General features: G+C 41.7%; 1 protein-coding gene across 1 annotated transcript in view; it reads right to left on the bottom strand.

The window, feature by feature from the left end:
• NALF1 (NALCN channel auxiliary factor 1) overlaps positions 1-18,273 on the bottom strand; it is a 512,766-nt gene extending 494,493 nt beyond the window's left edge. The window contains exon 1 of the mRNA XM_076361218.1: positions 16,949-18,273. Within this exon, the coding sequence (XP_076217333.1) occupies positions 16,949-17,767 (819 nt within the window). The 5' untranslated portion in view covers positions 17,768-18,273. The remainder of the gene's footprint in view (positions 1-16,948) is intronic.
• Between the last annotated feature and the right edge of the window lie 3,353 nt (positions 18,274-21,626).

Raw genomic sequence — 21,626 nt, 5'->3', positions numbered from 1 at the left:
TCCACACACGTATTACTGCAGTAATAAATACACTAGCTGAGGTACCAGTTAAAAATAAGTGTTAAATATCTGGATTAAAGTTAGAAGCCTTAAAACCTTGTAGTCTCCTTAACCTATGAGAACTCTTTTGGCATGTTAATAAATAGCAGATAAGAGAGAACTGGCTGATACAAGTTGTCTGGACTTTCAAGGAGCCTTTGAGAACGCTTCCCACAAAAGGCTATTAGAGAAACTAAGTAATCATAGGGTGAGAAGTAAAGCATTGTCATTGATTAGAAACCAACTACAAAAAGCAAAATACAAAAGCAGAATACATTTATTAATGGTCACTGCTCCACGTGGCTAAAGGTTAACAGCAGGGTGCCCCCAGGTTCTTTACTAGGGCTGAGAGTGTTTAATCTATTTATTAATCATCTGGAAATGGGACTAACAATAAGATGGAAATGCTTACAAGTGACAGAACAAGTCTTAGATTAATCAAGGCCAAAGCAGGCCAAGGAGCTTTTGGGTCACTTAAAAGAGCTCACTGAAAGGGGAAACAATGGCAGATGGAATCCAGCACTTCCAAGCCTAATAGAGGCATACTGGAAAGAACTGTATGAAATACTTCATCTAGAATTAAAAACTTGGTATGACCACTGAAGGGGAGGAAATACCCTCGATATGCACAGAGCAGTGAAAACACTCCTCTGGGACCAGCCACAATCTAAAATAAAGACACTGTTGAGAAAGAGATGAAAAGGAAAGAGTACCGGTATAGAGATTATGAAGGCTGAGATTTATTTATTTAGGGGAGAAGACTGACACCTCTAAAGGAAGAGGCTAAAAAGACATAATGAATAAGTAAAGGTAAATCACGAATAAAGGAAATTATATAATTACTTATGTCTTTTCATAAGACAAATGAAGAATTCAGCAAAACTGAAAATGGTGTATTTAAAACAGACAAATATTTTTTTTATTTTTCATTTAAACCAAACAGATGGAACTCCATCTTTGATGGAAGCCCAAAGGTAACACTATTTTAATAAAGGACTTTGATTTTTCAGTGGTTTTATACATGAAAGCTCTTCACAGTAAAGCGCTCTGTTCTGTACAGCAAGCCGGAATCAAACCAACACAAACAATAAATGAAAAGTCAAGCTACCTCCGCAGTTACCCTCTTCTGTTTCGTGGGCACACAGCTTTATTCTTATCCCAACTTTTATACTCTACAAACTACACTTTTCAGTTGCAGGTCTGCTGTCATGGATACCCGTCTTTCATTTCGCCTTTCAGAAAATTGTCCTTCTTAGTACAGCATATTTCTACATCAAAGATCCATAGTCAAACGTATCAGGAGAGGTTAGTTTGGTAGAGAGCTTGAGGAGGGGGAAAGAGAAACGGTTAGGTCATGGTGAACAATAAAGGGAAAAGAATAGCTATATCCTAAAAGATATTTTAAATTGTCATCTTTGCCACTGGTGGACATGAATTGGAAACGTTGTGTTTAGCACAACCCTGACTGCATCACAGCAAAGCGTGCTGTGTACCAATGTCCTGTAGAGTGTTAAAGTAGGTAAACGGTAACACGTGAAACTGTGTCTGAGAAACTGTTAATAGCAAAAGCTTAATGCATGAGGACTTGTTGCATGAGTCCTTTTTGCCAAGAATCATAGGTAAAAGCCTACATTGTTATGTGTCGCAGCTGCAGAGAAACTCTTGTATTACAGCAGATATACAGATGTTCTTCTCATTTATGAGTACAATACACAAAAAAATCCTTCTCTGTCATGCAAGAAACTGCACTTAAATGCCTTTGCCAGTCAGTAGCCATTAATAGGGCCCCAGAACTGCATGTGTAAGGGGCATATAAGCAGCAAATCCCTCCATTAGTATTTCAATATATTCAAAATTATATTTTTTTCTGGTTTTGATTACTAGCTTGGCTATACCACTTTAATATAATTTACCTAAATATAATTCTCTCCTTCTGCCCTAGTCTCCACTTTCATCCAACAATTTGCCACTAGATATCAGAAAAAAAATCCTATAGGAGCTGTACACAAAAATCAGTAAGAACTACAGGAACAGAAATCCTATCTTAATTATCACAAAGAACCAACAGAACTAATGCATGAAACATAGCAAGAACCAAATTTTGATGAAATTTTGGTGCTTTTGCCACACATTTAGAGAAAATTAGGATTTTGAATACCATTCTAAGTGCCTTTGAAAATGAAATTTATCCCTAACAATAAGATACCACTTCATGTATGAAATTATGCTAATAGAGAACTATATGGAAAAGTATTTTCTTAAATCATAAGCATGATAAATTGACTACTGCCAAATATGAGTTAAGAAGAACCTTTGCAAACTAGCAAATGATTTTCTAACTGTCTGGTGTAGCATTCATTTTACCTCCCAAGCTTATTCCCAGAGATAGGACATGACACCAAGCAGATCACTGAGCAGCGTAGTATGTCAGTTCCTATATCCTGCTTACCAAAAATACACTCTCTTCAGTTTTCTGATTCTTCAGCATCAGCTCCTTCAGGCTTCAGGGTAAAGCAACGCAAGTAAAATCTGAGACACATCCAATTGAAGCCTTATAGGAATATATTGTCTATCTATTCTTATGATGACCTAAGTTAAACCTCTGCAATTTTGGCTACCTGCCACGCTGACTGCTTTTCCTGCTGGCAGGACAATGCCCTGCCTCTGCTAGTCGGTCTCCCTTGCAGTTCCTGGTCAGCTCAGTAGCATCTGGTGGTGAAGTATGGGCTGATCACCTGCAGGTCTCCCCCTGATGTTTCAATCAATCACACACACTGATACTATTTCAGCAAATGATTTCTTTACCCATTTTTTCTAGGCCAGTGAATCACTTTTCTTGCCTCTTTTTAGCCGCACTGGAGTTTTGAGTTGGGGAAAAGGTAAGAAAGCTTCCTGGTGGTTACCAAAGGCTAAAACATTAAGCCCCACAAATCTTCAGGAACGTTGTTACTATTGGAACAGGGTTGAACATGACCTCTAGAAGAACTAATTTTCTTCCCAGAAGTGCAGTAAACTTACTTAAAAACAACTCAATACATGGCATGAACTTTCAGGGTTCAAAAGCAATGACCACCTGTAATTACTGGGAGTATTGCAATAAAAATGCCTAAATAATAAAAACTGGAAATGTAGTAGTTCCCCATACTAACAACAAATATTCTATCAGCAAGGCAATATTCTTCTAATGTTATATTTTCTAAAGAACTACACAGTACTTTTTTAATCTTTCAAAGAAAAAAGCTTTACTCTGTGAATAAAAATCATATCATTCCATACCACAGATAGTTTTGTCCTCAATGCTGAAAAATCCAAAGAAAATGAAGTCTTCACAGGTACATAGAAAATGAAATAATTAAAAAAGAAAATCAGTTACTTAGACTTTCCTGTGTATCTGGTTCTCAGTTCAGTGTTTACCTAAAATCCAGACTGAACACTGCCCCATAACCTTTTTTTTCTTCTAGTAGGAAACAAGAAAATTAGTTAGAAGATAGGGAGGGCAGTATTTGATGAAGGAAGATCAGACTTGTTCCATTCCTGCCGACTTCCTTCCCTCCCCACACAAATTTTTCATTTTCATGGTTGCTTAGATATTTTTGCGCCATTCTGAAACTAAAAACTCAAGAGTTGCCATAAAGAGGCACTGAAAGGTCTGTTCAGCCTTATGTCCGTGTGCTGGGAAGGTGCTGTGAATTCCACAGCGAGGACAGAGGCAGCCCAGAGAGCCCGAAACACAGCAGAGCTGCAGTGGTTCTGCTGCACGGAGGCTTGGCACCTGCAGGGAAGGCATAGAGCAAAAATCTGCACCATGCGTGCATCACCTCCACAGGCATGCCAGCAGAAGATGGAGGGGGGGAAAAAACAAAAAAAAAAAAAAGAAAAAAAAAGAATAATAGATGATCACTAGTGCCATGATTATATAGAGCCAGGTGCAGTGAATCATTTCAGAGCTCTGGCTCAGGGTCTTGAGCTGCAGTGCTGAAGAAATTGCTGAGATACTTTGGGAATTCTCTCCAGGTGAGGGTTGAATTTCAGTCTTTTTAACTATGTCTATGTGAATATTAACAAGGAACGTGGCTCTGTAGAAACACTCTGTAGACTGAAACAGTGCCGAGAGCCTGACACCCACATTATATGTGTTTCGTAGGTTTTACTTCAGGCTAACCCTCGTCCTATTGACTGGACGTCCCTTAGTGCCTGCAACTCATCGGATGCGCTTCTGGGGCACTTCTTCACCTTTACTTGCAGCAGAAAGCAATCCAGTTTGTGTGCTCCCAGATTGCTCCACGACGTGAATCAAGATGCGGTAAGAGTGGGAGTGGGATTGAGTGAGAGATTTGTTTCAAAAGCACACGCCTGACCTGAACTAAAATGCTAATGTAGACACAGCCTCAGGGCAGCTGCCCGTACTCAGTTCAAGCACTTGAGATTCATGAGCTGCGTGCCCAGTGTGTGTACAGACTGGAAGAAATGAATAGTTGCCTTTTAACTCTATTAAGACACAAAGCAAAGAAAATTTGAAGCAGGACCAGCCTTTTGAGGAATACGACAGGTGTGCCTCATCGCACACTGCGTGTTATGGGGCCTCTGCATTGCTGAATTACTGTAATATTTGAGTTCCCCAATAGTACCATTACTTGCAGGAAAAAAAAGCAAAACACTTTCAGGTCTTTTGCTTCTCTTTCAAACAGATAACCAAATGATTTTAAATATCTCTTTGTTCGTATATACTTTAAGTTCCTTTTTTTATCCTGTACACAGGACCACAAATTTAGAGTAACCCAAAAAAAGCTTACTGATATTCACACATCTCTTATTCCTCCCTGTGAGCCTCCTGCTCTTCCCTGCCAGTCATGATTTTGGTAAAATTCTGAGATGTAAATATTTTCTGCAAGCTGCAAAACATATCATCTCCTCCTCTTGCAGGTCTAAACAACTATAAAAGGAGAAAAGATCTCTTCCATCCCAAATACCAGCTTTCTTCAAATCAGGCCTGTATTAAAAACTATGAGAGAAAAAAAGCATACTGTAAATATTTACATTCATAGCAAAATTTAAGGAGGAATGTTTCTCCAGTGATCGAAAAGAAACAGCCACAGGTAGACAGGAGACTGCAAAAAAGGTTTAAACAAATATTTGGGAAGTCACTGAAGTTCATGCTTACGTTGCACAACCTAACATAATTCTGCCCTTTAAAATATCCCAGAAAAAAAATAAAACTCAGGTGATACAACAGTAATGAAAACCTGATCTCCCAGATAATCACAGCAAGCAAAAGATCCTGGTCTTAAAAAAAAACCAAACAAACACATAAACAAACAAAAAAACTTGTTATGTAATGTGCAAATAAAAAAGCAGAAACAAAAAAAATCTAAAATGTTCCAATTAAGCAAATAGAACATTTAAGGTAACTTCTTCCATAATCTATTAATACTAGGTAGCAGAGATACATGGAGTTTTAGGTAGTTTTGTTCCAACCAGCAATCCAAATTTCAGTCCAAACACACAGAGGGTTTGCAAAGGAGTTGCAAAGACCAATGTAAAACAAGGTTAGTGCGCATACCACATCATCAATTGGTGCTTGTGTATTCCACATTTACTGTGGGGCCTTTCTGAAGTCTTGACGAAAGAAAGAAAATACTCCAAGTAATTCACATTTCCAGATCAGTCAGAAAACAAATAAATCAGTGACTGCAAAAAGGAAAAGACCATTTAGAAACAACTGTTACATTTTTCTGTACTTCCTAAACTACTTCTTAATTTTAAAGACTCCAGGACATTTCAAAGATTTCCATAGGACTCTACTGCAGGACTGTCCTAGCCTCTCCAAGATGCTTGATCCTACTTCAGTAATTTCCTTGTTGCACCTCCTGTAAGACATATACATATATATATCTCACACATATATACATACATATATATGTCTGTGTAATACCTGCAATTTTTATTTAAGATGAGTCATTTTTAAAATTACTACCTTTTTTGTGAGTGTTGAAATGTACCACAGAGCAAAACTTCCATTACCTGATCAATTCTTCAACTTATGTTCAAATTCTATCTGTATTTATACCAGCATAAATACAGAGTGACTTTACAGCAATCAAAGCAGCTTCTCTGGATTTAAACTAGCAATACTACTGATCAGTATTTCTCCTTTTAACCCTGGTGGATGACCTACACTCTTGGCTAGAAAAGGCAAATTAATTCTGCTTTGTTGCCTTCAAGGTTTTCCCCCCCAGATAGCTGAACAAGTTAAGCTCATAATATTTTTCTACAGTGTGCCTGAAAAATCAATAGAATAAGAGAATAGGATCAAGACCAAGTACAACAACAAAGAAAAAGGGAAAAAAACATTAATCTGACAGCAATTACAAATTAGTAACGTCAGTCAAAGACAAGGAGATGAGCATTTAAAGCACTCTGCATATTGCCTTTTTGTAGCAAGGTTTGTAAAGCAAATCAGTCTGAGTCAAATCTGGCCCTTTGATTTCATATATTTGAGTTTTAAAGTATGTCATGTGCCTCCTTCTGCTCTCAAAACAGTATTACATTTAAGTAAAGCCATTGATTTCAATGGAGTTAGTCCTGGTTTATGTCATTGTAGATTCCTGATTAAAGAAAATTGGTCTATATTTACAAATGAAAATAAAACAATATTTTAAATTCACATCTGTCACACAGAGATTGGCTTGCAGTACATTTACTCAGGTCACGTCCCAGGAATCAATCTCAGCTGCTAAATTTTGAAAAGTTATCGTTACTGTAATTATTTAATTTCGTTAATACAATGAGGTTGCAAAAAATGTATATTCATAAGATTCAGCCTTAACATTTATAAGATTTAAATAGAGACAAAAGAAACTATAATGCACTTCTAACTGAATTGGGATATAAACCAGCAAGCCTCATTTCCTGAACTCCAGTGGCACACTATATCTTGTTAGCTAAACTTAGCTTATAACAGGGCTCATTTCCCCAAGGACTGTTATATCAGAAAGCATAAAAGAAAAAAATAAAAATTAAAAAAATAATTCTGCTTTTAAGATAATTTGCCAAATATTTCAAATGCACCTTGTGCAGAAACTCCTACTTCTTCATAATACTGGTCCAAGTTCTGGCAGGTTCTGTGTAGAAATATTTACAGGAAGACTTTAACTCCACGGTAGAATGGGACTGGAAATGCACACCTCTCATCTCTGAATGCATGAAGAATTTTAAAAGCCATCCCACCGGACCTTGGCTATGTTTTTGTTTCGCTTCCTTTTTTTAAGTGCAGAACCTCAAGCCAGTGGAATCTAATCCCCATATACCCTCCGCCCTGGCCCTGCTCCAGCTGTGTAGCCGAACGGGCAGAGCTTCCATGATCCTGGCAGCACATGCTGGGGCGTCCCATCCTTGCTCCCTTCTATAAAAACTTGCTTTTTATCGAAACTGCCCAGTCTCACTTTAAAGCACTGTACCGCAATATTAACAGCTTGAACATAGTGTGAAAGGAAAAACATGAAAAGATGGTTTTGTACTTATAGGGGTATAAAACTTGCAATATTCCAAAATAGATGCATTTTGAATACTTAATAATAAAAAGGTCAATGAATTAGGCTCTGACGACATGGATCTTTCTCCACTGATTACACTATTTGCCTGACTTTAACATGGCTGGAATCAGTACAGACACATCCCACTGGAAAACCACCAGAAACTTGCTTAAGGAATTTATTAATGATCAGTATTCTAAATAGATATTACGGTAGTACGTCTCTTGAAAATTTCCAGAGGTTTTAGTCTTTACCGAAGCATAGATTTTGGATTATTTGTAACTGTTTTTAATAAAAAAGATTATGACTGACATACGTAATTTTATTTTTATAATTTTGATATTATACATTGAAACTCGAAGATAAGATGGTCTTATATTTAGTTGTCTATTACTACACACAGAAATCTGCAAGATATGTAACTAACTTTTAATATAGATTTTAAAGCATTTAAGGGTTGCTCAAATTCTTTCTTAATAGATCTTTAAATCCAAGTATTTATCTAAATGAATACGTCTCATACAAAATTAATTTTTTTGAGAAGAACCTGTGAGTGTAACGCCTCAAATACGGGGAGCAAGCTAACCAATGTAAAGCAAAGATCAGCAAATCATCAATCAACAAACTCTGGAAACTCTCTTATTCTCCTAAAAGATTCAATAAAATGAGGAAAAGTATTTTTCTACATATCACATCACATCCATCTTTTCCCCTTTCCTTTAATAAGGAATGTCCTCTGGTTCTGGATTGCTAATATCTTAAAAATGCAATAAAGACACTTCACTACAATATTTTACAGAGAGGAAGTGTGTCGACAGGCCCAAGATACCATTTCCATAAGCATTCAGGAAAATTGAAGGCAACATCTCATCTAACATGCAGAGGATCAGCAAGAATTAAACATGCATTTAAAAAGCATTCTAGATATCACAGTTGCTCCCGGGAAAATACCTCCTGAAAACTACAATATATTGCACATTCTAAAATACAAAAATAATTTTTTTTTTTTTTTTTTTTTATAGTGGATAAATTTGAAAATGTAATGGCATGACTAAGGAACTTGCCTAAATTGTAACATTAAAAAAAAAAATCATAACAATGCCACTGTTATATCCCAAAAGTGAAAATTTGAACTTTTTTTTATATGTAATCTCTCAGGCACAGTTTCCCCCTAATTTCATTGAAATAATTTAAAACATCCACAATGACTTCCACACTGCTGCAGAATTTCTAAAAACCTGGACCCAAATATACTGTTTGTTGGTAACTTCAGTTCAGATCATCTTTGCTACTGTTTTTAATCAGCAAGTTGTCTTCTAATGATGAAATCTCTGAATGATCTCTCAACATCAATCTATATGAAAGGTGAACATTCCCATCAGGATCTCCAAGACACTTCAAAGGACCAAGATATTCATATAGAACTGCTGAAGTTTATCAGTTCAACATTTATCATCACCATTCATCCCAACAGTTTGGTTGCATTTGACCAGTGTTTCAAAGGGTCCTACCAGGTTCTCCCATAAAGGCTTTAGGACAACGTTATTTCAAACACAACTTTCGAGACGTGTGCATCAGTTTGGATGAAAGAGATGAGACGAAGGGTGGGAGAATATCAAGCGTTGATCAACTTCACTTCAAAGCCACTTACATCATGCCCTGCTCTCTTTGTCATTGTGGACTGAGAGCTGGTTGGATATAGCTCTTCAATGTGCATGTTCTAAAGGAGCGATCTGCATCATTCATATATCTGCCCTGTTTGCAAACAAGGTCAGATCACAAATCCAAAAATCAATCTGGTCTTTATTTTTTTTAACATATCTTCAAATTAATAAAATCTCTCTACCAGACAGAATGTCTCTAGTGCCTCGCTAAATTTGTATTCATCTAACTGATTGATGCTGTAAAGTAAACTAAACTATCACACGCTCTCACTTAGTGATGTTTGCTCTACAGTTCTGACAAGAGAAAAGTACAGTGAAAAGTACACAGAAAAGTACAGTATGGTTATTTTAGTAAAGTGGCATAAATGTCTAAGAATATATGCCTCTTGAGTGAGAGAGACTGGGTAGGCTTGGGAGTTCCTTCTGATTTGATCTAAGGGAAGAAAATGAAACCCAGTGTAATGTACAGAAATTCTCACATACGTAGACACGTTCCCCCAAAAAAAGCCACCTTACTTGTAAAGAGAGAAGGGAGAATAAGAGAAATAATCTGTAGCAGATTTACCTGCAAAAATTGCTATTAAGAAGATGACCTACAATTGTTATTGTATGGTTTCTCAGTAGAAATAACATCTGAAAAAAGGTAATATGTAGAAGCTCTCGGCCTCTCTCAAAAAAGGGATAAAAATATAGTTATGTCATACAAGGCCCTTTCCTATTCTCATCCCTAAGAAGCAGATTGCACAGCTCACACATTCTTCAGTGACAGAATATAGTTATCAGAGAAGTGAGAGAGGCTTGTGATTTCACTAGGTTGGTGTGGGACAGCAGAAGTAGCACGATTTTACAAACTTCCTTGCAGTTAAATTTTACATATGAACACAATTTCATCCAAACTTATTTTTTATACCAAAAGCACTTTGTTAGGATTCATCTAAAATTACTTTAGAGGTCCACAGTGGAGGTGTTTGTATCTGAGATAAAATGACAGTATGCGCTCTTTAGAGACAAGGAACAGAAATTAGGTACTGTTAGGGCATAATCCATCCAACCTATTTTAGATGTCCACTTTACTGTGAACCGACTCAGACTTTAGAATTACCTGTGTATCTCCATTGACTACAAAGAGAGTCTGAACTTTTATATTCAGTGTGGACATCCAGACTGGACGTCTACTTTTTTTTTTTTTGGTTAGATAAATTATTTAATTTTTCCATCTTCTGGAGTGCTATGAGTGATACTTATCAAAAAGTAGTATTTAAGAATTCAGCTTCTAAGTTACTTTTTCCTTTTTAGGCAATTCACAGATCTAAATACATTATGGATCTTAGTGCAAGACTGAAGTGATAAATTACTAAGTATAGACCAAATGATTTTTAGGCAGGATAAGTGATAGAACTATAATTTGCATTTTGATTACTTTTCCTAGAAGAACATGAAATGAAGGAGCAAGACTGCCGCCGTCTCTGCAAGGTGCGTGTGAAGTGTACTGCTTGATGCAAAGAGAACGGGTGAACAAAGTAAAACTGAGGGCAGAGCCGTGAGGTCCCTAGCCATGTGACGCTAATACCACGAAGTGTTAAACGATAGCTGCTGAACTAGGGCGGAATTCACTTCAGCTAGTCTATGTTAATCATCTGTAGTCTCTTTTCCCTAAATCAGGAATGAAGCACCCATCGACACTATGAGTGGGATGAAGATCTGGATGATCAACAAGATGCAAACTTTTAAAAAGTTAGGCAGGGTGAACTCACTTCTGGAAGGAACACCCTGGGAAATTTGCTCTTTTAGGAGTGAAGAGATCTGATCCTGATCCAACAAAGCATTTAAGCGATTGAATGCCTATAAGCATGTGCATGGTGTTCCCTGAGCGCAGTGCCATTTGTCTAGCTCAAAACAGGCGACTGAAGCAGATTGCTGAATCAGGATTTTAGGCCAAAATACAAAGTCCATTAGTACATAGCCAGTGTTGCTCCTTATATTAATATACCAGTGCACTATTACAAGAATAGTTATATTAAATTCATCCACATACTTATCTTAAATTAGTCTTGAAAAATAATTCAACTTCTTTTTTCTTTAAAACCAACTGAACAAATAGCATGTGCAAACATTGATTTATAGAGTCACATTAGTTTCACAGAATTTTAAACAAAACTTTTAAAAATATAGACATTTAAGTATTATGTTTTTTTAATACAGCATACTATTCATTTTAAAAAGAGCTTTAAAATAAATATTTAAATTTCAACACATTCTGAAAAGGTATCAGTTCAGTAATTAATGTTTATTGTTCACCGTTGGTATTAGACACTGACCATCAGTGCAGATTCTGAAGGTTTAATTTGTAAGAGTTTCTTCTGATTAGCTTAGGTATCGCTCTTGTATATAATATAAATATTGTGTGATTAAGATGTGCAATTGAAATGTCTAGCTTTGTGGCAGATGCTGGTCTATGTGACCTTTTGTAACAGAAGGGTTCTTTTATCACTTGAGCTTTTGGTCTCGTATTTCTCATCTGCTCTTTTCTGCCAGCTTAACTGAGAGTTTAAATCAAAACCTAATTAGACTACATATGCTGTTTAGGAAGAAGTTCTTGGAAAAGTCATGATTCATATAAGCTTTGATATTTCCAGATAAATGAGAACAAATGTGATTTTAATTGTTTTAGATAACTTTCAACCATCCTCTTACTCAAATAAAAGTAGTTGAACACAGTTCTTTGATAAAAAAAAAAAAAAAAATCTAGTAACAGAAGCACCAGCTCTATATTCCTATCAACTAAACCATCTATGTTTAATAATGAAGCACTTTATTGATATGCATGTTTTTCAGCTAAGTCGTATTATAACTCAGCTATTTTCTTACATATTTCTGATACCAATATCATAAACCTCAAATCAGAAGTTATTAAATTATATTTAATTCCTGGAAAAAAAAAAGAAAAAGCATCTGCATGTACATGTTGAGCACCTAGGATGTCAGCTAAAGTTTGCTTTTTAGCAATGTTGATATAAAAAAAGTGTTGGGGTTTTTTTTTGTCCTTTGATATTCTAGGAGGAAAACTGAATTATTTTAATGTTATTTTAATTATAATGCACTTACCTGCATTACACATTTCAATATTTTAACTAGCATTAAGGAAGGTTACATTTTAAATACTGTCAACTTTCACTGGGTTAAAGAAACCTGTGTCAAAAAATAATAACTGATGTTTTCTTCAAACATTAATAAATACATCTGTTAAGAAAACCTTGGCCTCTGATACTTTTCACAAAGACAGAAGTTCTATCTCTCAAAAAAAAAAAAAAAATTAAACACCTTTACATTTATATGTCCTACTTAGTTATTTGACCCAGTTCTTAATCAGAAGTAGCCAGAATTTTCTTTTATTCCACAGAGCGATTGCCTGCTGTCTTAGGAATAAGAACTTGAGTATTTCCCCTGATAGAAAGCTGACAAGTCATTATGAGGAACTGTGTCTTCCAGCATCAAGCCAATACAGTTCTCTCTTAATTGTGTGAATACAGTCCTGTGTCACACTTCATATAAAAATGATATTCTGGAAACCAAGAATCTATAGATATTGCCAAGAACAATCTCTGTAAATATAACCACTACTTTATAACGTGCAAAAGCAAAATTTCATAAATATTAAAAAAAAAAACCCCTAAATTAGAATTAAAACAGAAAACCAGAAATGTAGAACCAGATTCTCAGTTACTCTGTTACTTTAGTCATTCAATAAATCTACAGCAATTTATGTCACCTTGTTGAATATGTAATACATTCAAACATTTGTCTTACTTATTTTTATTGTTTAGCCATATTACTGATATGTGACTATCAAGACAAGAAAACAATATATAAAGACATCAGACTTCAAGGATATTTTTTAAGAAATAAGTTGAAGATGGATTTATAGTGAGATACCACTGATATCCAGAACTTCTAAACAATGTACAAAGCCTACTGACATCCTAACAATATCAAATGAATATGCATGTTCATTGATACTAACAAAAATAAACACTGATTTTCCAAATGTTCTAAAATTCAAAATTCTCAGCATTTTCTACAAATTTTTCAAAAATCCCAATGCAACTCAGTAAGAAGTTTAATAGTAAGACCTTAATTACAGGACGGCATTCTTTTCAAAAAAATGAGTGAGTATACTTATATATTAAAACCGAAACCAAAACTCACCATGTAGAATAGCTAAGTGTGAACTGATAACCCAAACAACTCCTGACTGCAAACTTCTGCAATAAAATATTCTTCAAGGACCAGGAGACATGTAGTGGAACACAGAATATTTTGAAAGTAAAGTTCATTTTCTTCCGGTTTCAGATAAAGGAATGAAAATATAAAGTCTGAGGTTTAGACTTATACATCAAAAGTATTTTGATATGTACTATTTGGTATAACCAATAGTACTTTCTCAAAAGGCGTAACTTGCTGGACTGAGAAACCCCCATGATTTTCACTCTTCACTGTGAGAAATGACTGTCGAGGGTGGGCGACGGTGGTGGGGAGAGTTAGGGAAGGGGGAAGTAATACCCGATTACAAGTTTTAGGTTGACTGTTATTCAGTGTAAATTTTATTAATTTTGTCACCAGCTATAACTGGTCAACTGGACGAAAAGCTCTCTTTTTCTGTGAATGAAGCGGCCCTCACAGAATACTAAAGGTGTCTTAAATAGAAATAGATTATTTAACAAGCTTTTCATTGTACTAAGCCGGTGCTTACATACATGATTATTGAGTAAAGTCGGTACTTTTAGCATTTTGTTTAAAAGAAAAGAAAAAGCAGCTCACCATATAAACCAATCACACGGTGTGCACCTAAAACACATAGTTAGATGTCAAGTTATTTTCTATTCTGATTCTTAAGCTAAGAATTATCTAGATGTCCAACGCTCAAAGAATTAATAATTACTTACATAAAAAACTATTTCCTGACTGAGTTGTATAAATGAAATATGCATAAAACACCCGAAAGTCCAGCAAAATATTGCAAGAGTCACAAAATATTCACCACGAGTTTCTACTTTCACCGGTACACACTTCAGGGTAGACCACGTACAGGCACATCAACACACACGGCTATCAGTCCGCTGGACCTGCTAAACGCTTGGCTTCCTCAGCCACCAGAACGAATCAAAAGGCTCCAGAGGGACCCAGAAGCACCAAGTCAGGGAAGAGAGCGGCTTCTCCCCAGCCCGGCCGCGGGCTGCGTCCGCTGCCTGTGCAGCACCTTGGACAGCAACCTCCCCGGCAGCGGCCGCCGGCCCGGCCCCGCCGCCCGGCCCAGCCCAGCCCCGCCGCCCGGCCCCGCCCGGCCCAGCCCCTCCGCCCGGCCCGGCCCAGCCCTGCCCAGCCCAGCCCGGCCCAGCCCAGCCCCGCCGCCCGGCCCAGCCCGGCCCAGCCCCTCCGCCCGGCCCGGCCCAGCCTTGCCCAGCCCAGCCCAGCCCCGCCGCCCCGCCGCCCCGCTGCCCCGCCGCCCCGCCGCGCCGCGCACCCGACCTGCGCCGCCCGCCAGCTTCCCCGGAAGAAGAAAGGATATACTAAGTTGCACCTTTGGTTTGTTGTGTTTTGTGTTTTTTTTTTTTTTCTTTTCCCTGCTGGAATATCTTTCATTTTTAACACAGACTGGTTGGCCAAATTCTCAAAACACAGAGCAATGCCGTCCGGCACTGGGAACCGGAGAACTGCAGGTCATTGGCACTGCATTTGTCTAGCTCATTTATATGTTTCACGCAATCATTTTAATGTCAACAGCTTTTTCCCCATCATTAGACGAGTATTTCTCCTTATTCAGTCTCTGAAGGGGAAATCGTTATACAGTGTACATTTGCTACTCCGTTCATTTCCAACACTTTTTACACCATGATACACTGTAGAGCAACTGCACACTTTGTGGTAAAGTTCAGTCAAACTAAACTGTGATACAAAAAAATGACTTTAAGCAAGTAGATGTTGATCCTTTGGCAGCACAGAGCAGTAGGTCAATTTCTAGTTAAAGAGTTACTGAAATGGCAAAGATGCCCTTACAGCAGTAGACATCTATTTACATTCGATACGCTTTTTACTTATCCAATTTATGCTTTTTACTTAGCCAATTCACTCTGGAAATAAAATACATTTACATTATCGGTAACTGAGTACATAACATATATACGAGTGTGTACACACACAGTTTATAACCTAGAAACAGCGGAGTCAAAATTACTGATGAGACAACTTTACTTTTGTCAAGTTTAACAAGAAAAAATAAATATGGCAACTTTCCTACTTTATCCAGTTAGGTAACAGGATATTTCAGCTTCTGGAGGGACTGCGGATTGATTTTTGTGGCAAAGATGTGTGCAAATTACACTAACCTATTGGTGAATGGGATTCTTTCGGCATGGAGTGTTACCGTGAAATGATTTCAGAAGGCCCTGCTGAAGTCACAAAGCACGGAGGTACTGCTAGGCCTTCTGTTCAGAGCGGTGATTTGTATGCACCGTTGTGTTCCACTGCTAAAGCAGGATTCGGTTCAGATGGTTAATGTAGTGCTACAGTAGTCGAGGTAATCCAGTTCAGGGCAGAAACCATTCACCTGGCCCGGCTCTCAACAAATACTCAAACAAACGGGGGAAAAAGCATGCAGTTAGTTATTTTAGGCGCCAAGGACAACACTTTTTTCTGCCCTTTCCTGTCTTGAGAGCTAGGCCAACTAATCTTGTGGAAAAGTAGAGGGAAGACAACAACGGCACAGAGCCAAAGTGGGACCCTGCCTTCTAACAAAGGAAAAGAAAACCCTCTGGATCTCTCTGAGCGGTCACCGGCGGCACCAAGGAAAACCACCGCGGCTTATTGAAATGCTGTCACCATCACTTCCCAGCCACGGGCCGCCGCGGTGCCCGTTGACATCCACCCTCGTCCTCGAGCTTTTCCCAGCCCCACAGATTTTGGCAGAGCGCCTGGAGACACGGCCCCGCTCCCCGCTCCCGAGGCGGCCGGGAGCCCCCCCGCTCCGCCGCCCCGCTCACCGCCGCGGCCCCTGCCCGCAGCCCCCGGGGCCAAGCGCCCGACGGAACCCACCCGGAGCCGCCGGTGCGCGCCCCCGGCCGCCGCGGGGGGACGAGACGCCCGTCCTCCGGGCACCGCGGCCACCCGCCACCCCGGCCCCGGCCGAGCCCCGGCCCCGCCGCGCCTCTCGCGGGCTTGGCCGCCGGCCTGCAGGCTCCGGCCCCGGCCCGCCCCGGAGGGCCCGCGGGCAGGGCAACGCCGTCGGGCGGCCCCGGCCCCGGCTGCCGTCCCGGGCTCCGCTCATTGGCATGCAGCCCCTGGCGCTGCCGGCCGCCAAGCCGCATCCCAGCCCGCTGGAAGCCGGCAGCCGAGCCGGAGCCAATCGCATATTCATGAGGACGGGGAAATCCAGCGCTGCGCTCCCAGGGGACGGAGGATCACTTCTTTTTTCCTTCTTTTTTTTTTTTTTTTTCCGCCAACCTCCCCCCTCTCTCTGCCTCCCTTTTAGCAATGCGCTAACGGGGTACTCCCCGCCCGATATCCTCCGCAGCTCCGACTGCACCCTAAAAACCACGGCCGCCGGCGCCAGGAGCAGAGACCGAAGCAGCCAAAACAAGGACCACGGCAGCCACAACAGACGCGGGAGGCACGCCAGCCCGCCAGCCAGGGACAGGAAACACAGCAGGGGGCTCCTACCTTACAATCCTCAGGACACGATTTCACCGAGTACTCATCCGACTGTAAATATTTCTGGAGCATAACCTCAAACTCTTCGTATTTCTCCTGAGCGTGCTGGTCGTAGCGCTGGTAAGCCTGGACGCACTGGCTGCAGGAGCCTCCCCCCCTCAGCACCACATCCAGACTGCAGTTCAAAGTGTCCGGATTGGACAACCCGGCGAACAACTCCCAAAGTGTGTAGGAATTACAAAAGGAAAGGTAAAAATCCGTCAGGTCCCAGCCGGGCGCCGGGCTCTGCCCCGCGCCCCGCGGCCGCTCCGGCCCCCCCCGCCGCCGGCACACCGCCTCTGCGTCCCCCACGCTGAAGCACTGCCCGGACGAGGAGCTCGGGGGGGGGCACGTCTCCAGGGGCCTGGCGGTGGAGTTCCCCAGGAAAGCAGCCTTGCCGTGCCGGGGCTCGGTGCCGTTGGTGCGGCTGCCGCGGCTGCCGCCGCCGCTGCTGCCGGGGGAGGGCGGGAGGGAGGGCGAGGGGGGGGCGAGGAGCCGGGGCGCGGGGGGCGCCGGCTCCCCCATGCCCGCCAGCAGCTCCGGCTCCGCGGGCTCCGGCGTCTCGGGCGGCGGCTGCTCCTTCTCTCCGGTCCCCGTGAATTTGGCCTCGGCGCAGAACCACAAGTGATCAGAGAGCAGGACTGTGAAAAACAAGAGCGATGCCAGGGACAGTCGCCATTTCTGAGCCCTCTCTGAATCCGTGAAGGGTTTCTCGTTCTCCCGGGGTGCGAACCAGATTTTTAAGCCGTCATCATACTGCCGACTGCACATCCAAGCACCCCTGGTCATATTTTGGGAACGCACAGCCCTGGCCGACTCCACCGTGAGGGCTCCTTTGCCAGTGTCACCACAATATGCATTGACTTAAAAGATTGGGGGGATTTTCTTGCCTGCCTTCCCTTCTCTTGCTCGCTCGCTCGCTCGCTCCCTCCCTCTTCCACTCTCCCCCCTCTCTCTTTCTCCCTCTTCTTTCTTTCCTCTTTTTCTTCCTCTGAGATACTGTTGGGTTTCGCCGGTGGCTCTGCCTTGGTCTCACCACACGAAGCAGCCCCAGTCCATCCAACGCGGAGTGCCGTGGAGAAGATAAGAGCAATAACGCAGAGAGAGGAGGAGGGAGAGGAGATGGTGGTGGTAGTGGTGATAGTTGGTGGTGGCGGGGCTGCGCGGCTGGTCCTTTCCCCCTCTCACCCAGGCATGGTCAGATCGCAGCTCCCCATCTCCCTCCTGAGAAAAGCCCGCTGCCCCCGGACAGCTGCATGCCGCGTCCCCCGCTGCCGACGGACGGCTCCGGGAGGGCTCCTCGCCTCCTCTTCCTCCCTGCCGCCGCCGCTGCTCCTCTTCCTCAGCCCCGAGCCGCGGCACAGATGCCTGCACCGCTGTCTCCGTCTCCTCTTTCTCCTCTCCCCCCTCCGCTCTAACTGGAGAGACGCTGCTGCAGGGCTCCCGGAGCGCTGCCGAGGATGCTGAAGAGGAGGAGGAGGAAGAGGAAGAGGAGGAGGAGGCTGCCGGGGCCGCCGCCGCCGCTGCTGGTGACAATGGGCTGCGGCTGCCGCCGCTGCTGCCGCCGGGCGCGGTGTCCCCGGGCGCACGGGGCGGAACTGCCTGGCTGGGGGCCCCCGATGGGCACAGGCATCTTGGGCCCCTGGGCTAAGTTGCCGCCATCTTCGTCCTGGAGAAACACTTTTTTGGGGGGAGCTCTGCCTTTTGCGTCATCTCCTCCCGCGCCGAGATCTCTCTATCCTGGCGCATTGGCAGCAGCAGCAACTCTGCCTCCTCCTGCCTGAGGAGGAGGAGGAGGAGGAGGAGGTGGGAGAGGCACTGGGGACCACATGGCCCCTCCAAAAGGCTTCCTCGGTGCAACTCTTTCTACTGGTCTCACCGAAGGGACTGCTCGGTACCACCCTCCAGCCCTCTCTCCTTCAGGGTCTCCTTCCCTTTGTGGCCCTGAAACACCATGTCCACACAGGATGGTGGCTGGAGAGGTATGTTGCCGTGTCTGTCCTTGTCGTAGCAAATCATAAATGGCATATGAAACTCCAGGCGCTGGATCCTGGCAGGTTTTGGCCCCGCAGTAAAATGCCTGAGCAGAGCTGCCTGTCTTCCAGTCAGCGAGCTGGAAAGCATAATGCCCATAAACCTCAAGCTGTTCCTCCAAGAGAAGTTTTGCAAAACCCCGGTCCAGCACATGAGCTGGGTAAATACTGCCAAGTCTTTGTGTTTCACCTTTTAGGTGTCACTGCCTGGAGAGAGAGACAGAGAGAGCAGGCTTAACTCTCCTATTTGGGTGATGAATCACTGATGATCTCCGCTCAGACCCACAGCAGAGATCCCACCACCTTCTAGCCCCAACCAGCAAGGTCTCTTGCTTAAATAAACATACTGTTTGGTCACTCCTAAGTTACCTTCATCTTGCTTGCTGACGCACCTTAATGTAACAGCAACAGAAAAACTTGGGTCCCGCACAAGACGAGAAGGTGCCAGCTAGAGGTTGAACATTATCAGATGAAGACCTGGAGTTACAAGGTCTTCCTCTCGAGACATCAGGTATGCTGTCTGGCCATAGCATACCCAAGACGTATATTTTAATTTCTCCATTGGACGGGGGGAAGGTTTAGAGGCCATACCTTTCCTTGTTCTAGAGGCTTTCTCCATCATAGAGTAAGGGACCATTTAGGGCTAATGGCCCTTGAACAAGGTGCACAATGTACCCCAAAAGGTGGCTTTTCCCCATTATTTGGTTAAAGAAAGCTTTATTTCTTAACAAACATGGCCATGGTCTATAAGCTGATATAGATCCCTGACAGCTCTCTAATTCAGCTTCAAAAGGTGTAGTGGGAAGAAATCTGAAACGAAACTGTATCAGAGGACGACAAAACTTGTACCTTTTCTGACTGCAGCTGTCATTAACTGAAGGGTGAGCTTACCAAGGAATGTGCTGGAATTTCCATCACTTTGAGTAATAAATCAAGGCTGTATGTCTTTCAAAAGGAGATGGTATACCTCAAACAGAAGACGCAGACCCGAGGGAGGAATTGCTGAGCGAGGTTCTATGCCCTGTGTTATGCTGGGGGTCAAAGCGCATTATCATAATGGTCTCATCTGGCCTTAAAAGATATATGAGTCAAATTCTACACCGCACAGAAGTTATCTGTGGATTTTATTTTGATGGACTACTTAAAGACACAGAAATAAGTGCTAATATTATCAGAAAAAGTCTACAATACTCAAATCAGAATGCATCTCTGCAATTCTCAGTCAATCAGCTCACACCATCTGCTAATGGTACATTATTAATTTTGGTCTTGGAGCTTTGATTGCAATGATTTGACATACTGGGCCCTGTACTGTATCTGCATTTTTGTAATGCTTTCTGTTCTGGGGCAAAACCATGACCGAGCTTTTAAAAGGGAATCAGAACAACTTAACTTCTCTAACATGTAGTGTCATTTATTGAATTGTACTTTGCTTGTTCGGTTATGTATTTTGTGGTGGAATAGAGGGACTGAAACAGAAATACAGGACCAAAAAAAAAAACCAAACAACCCTGGGATAAACAACAGGTTCCTGACATCAGGTCTGAGATTTTCAGAATGTGCTCTATTAATATATGTGGCACTGGCTGCATGATTATTCTCTATTTGACAGCCAAACTTGGGGTGAAGGAAGTCAGTTTTGGAGTCCCCACCTGGCAAACGGGCTTGATTTATTTTTTTAAGTATTGTTTTCCTGTTGTCCTGTTGGGAAAATGAAAGGGTGATAGGCAGTTTTGCAATCCATGGGGAAATTAGAAATGTGCTTTATCTCCATAGTGGAATTTTAAGAATTGTTAATGAAAAAATGCTGGTATCCAGACCTCATCCGAAACTTAATGTAAGAATGAATTCCTGAGTCTGTGTTCCTCTGTTTACACTTGTCTAGGATCAAAGCAAATGAAGTCAAGCTGCTAGGATTTTTTAGATATACTTGGCTTCTCCACAAAATCCATTTTCACATCATGCAATATTTTCACACATTTCCCAACTTTTGTCTGGAAAAATAGAGTGAGTTCTTTTTCAACACCTAGCGATAAACTATAATAAGACATTCAGCATTCCTGAAATGAGTGCATCCTTGCTTTTCCAGTGACAGTTTTCTGTAACAGAGAATGTGTCATGCAGAACTGTTGTTTCGCCTGTTATGTTTCCCCCAAAGCCCCATTCCCTCTCCACCTAGCATGGTGAATAACTTACAACATTAGTTGCAGCAGCTGGGTCCTGATGGATCTGAACAGATGCAGTTCAGTTCTCTGGTGCCCCTTAGTGTTAGGTCTTGGAGCTCAAGGGAAAAAAATAAGGCTATAAAATAATATCTGAAAATCAAGCAGCTGATTGCATGCGGTGGGGGAAAGAATCTGAAGTATATACTGTAGCTGCTTTCTCTCAAAGCTCCTTCAACATTTTGTTATCACAAATCTGATCTAAATAACAGGATTTTATTTAAACTAGGTTAATGAATTATATGAACGTGAAGAAAAGGGACAAACTTTCCTCAAAAATATCATTACAGAAGTATGTCCCCAAAGTCATCACTCATCCTAAATAACTCCAGCGGTGCAAAATACTGGCTTCACTTTGAAATGACACTTTTTATTGGGAATATTTATTACTCG

Source organism: Aptenodytes patagonicus, chromosome 1 (genome assembly GCF_965638725.1).
Source record: "Aptenodytes patagonicus chromosome 1, bAptPat1.pri.cur, whole genome shotgun sequence".
Classification (NCBI taxonomy): Eukaryota; Metazoa; Chordata; class Aves; order Sphenisciformes; family Spheniscidae; genus Aptenodytes; species Aptenodytes patagonicus.
This window is presented reverse-complemented; position numbering and strand designations above follow the sequence as displayed.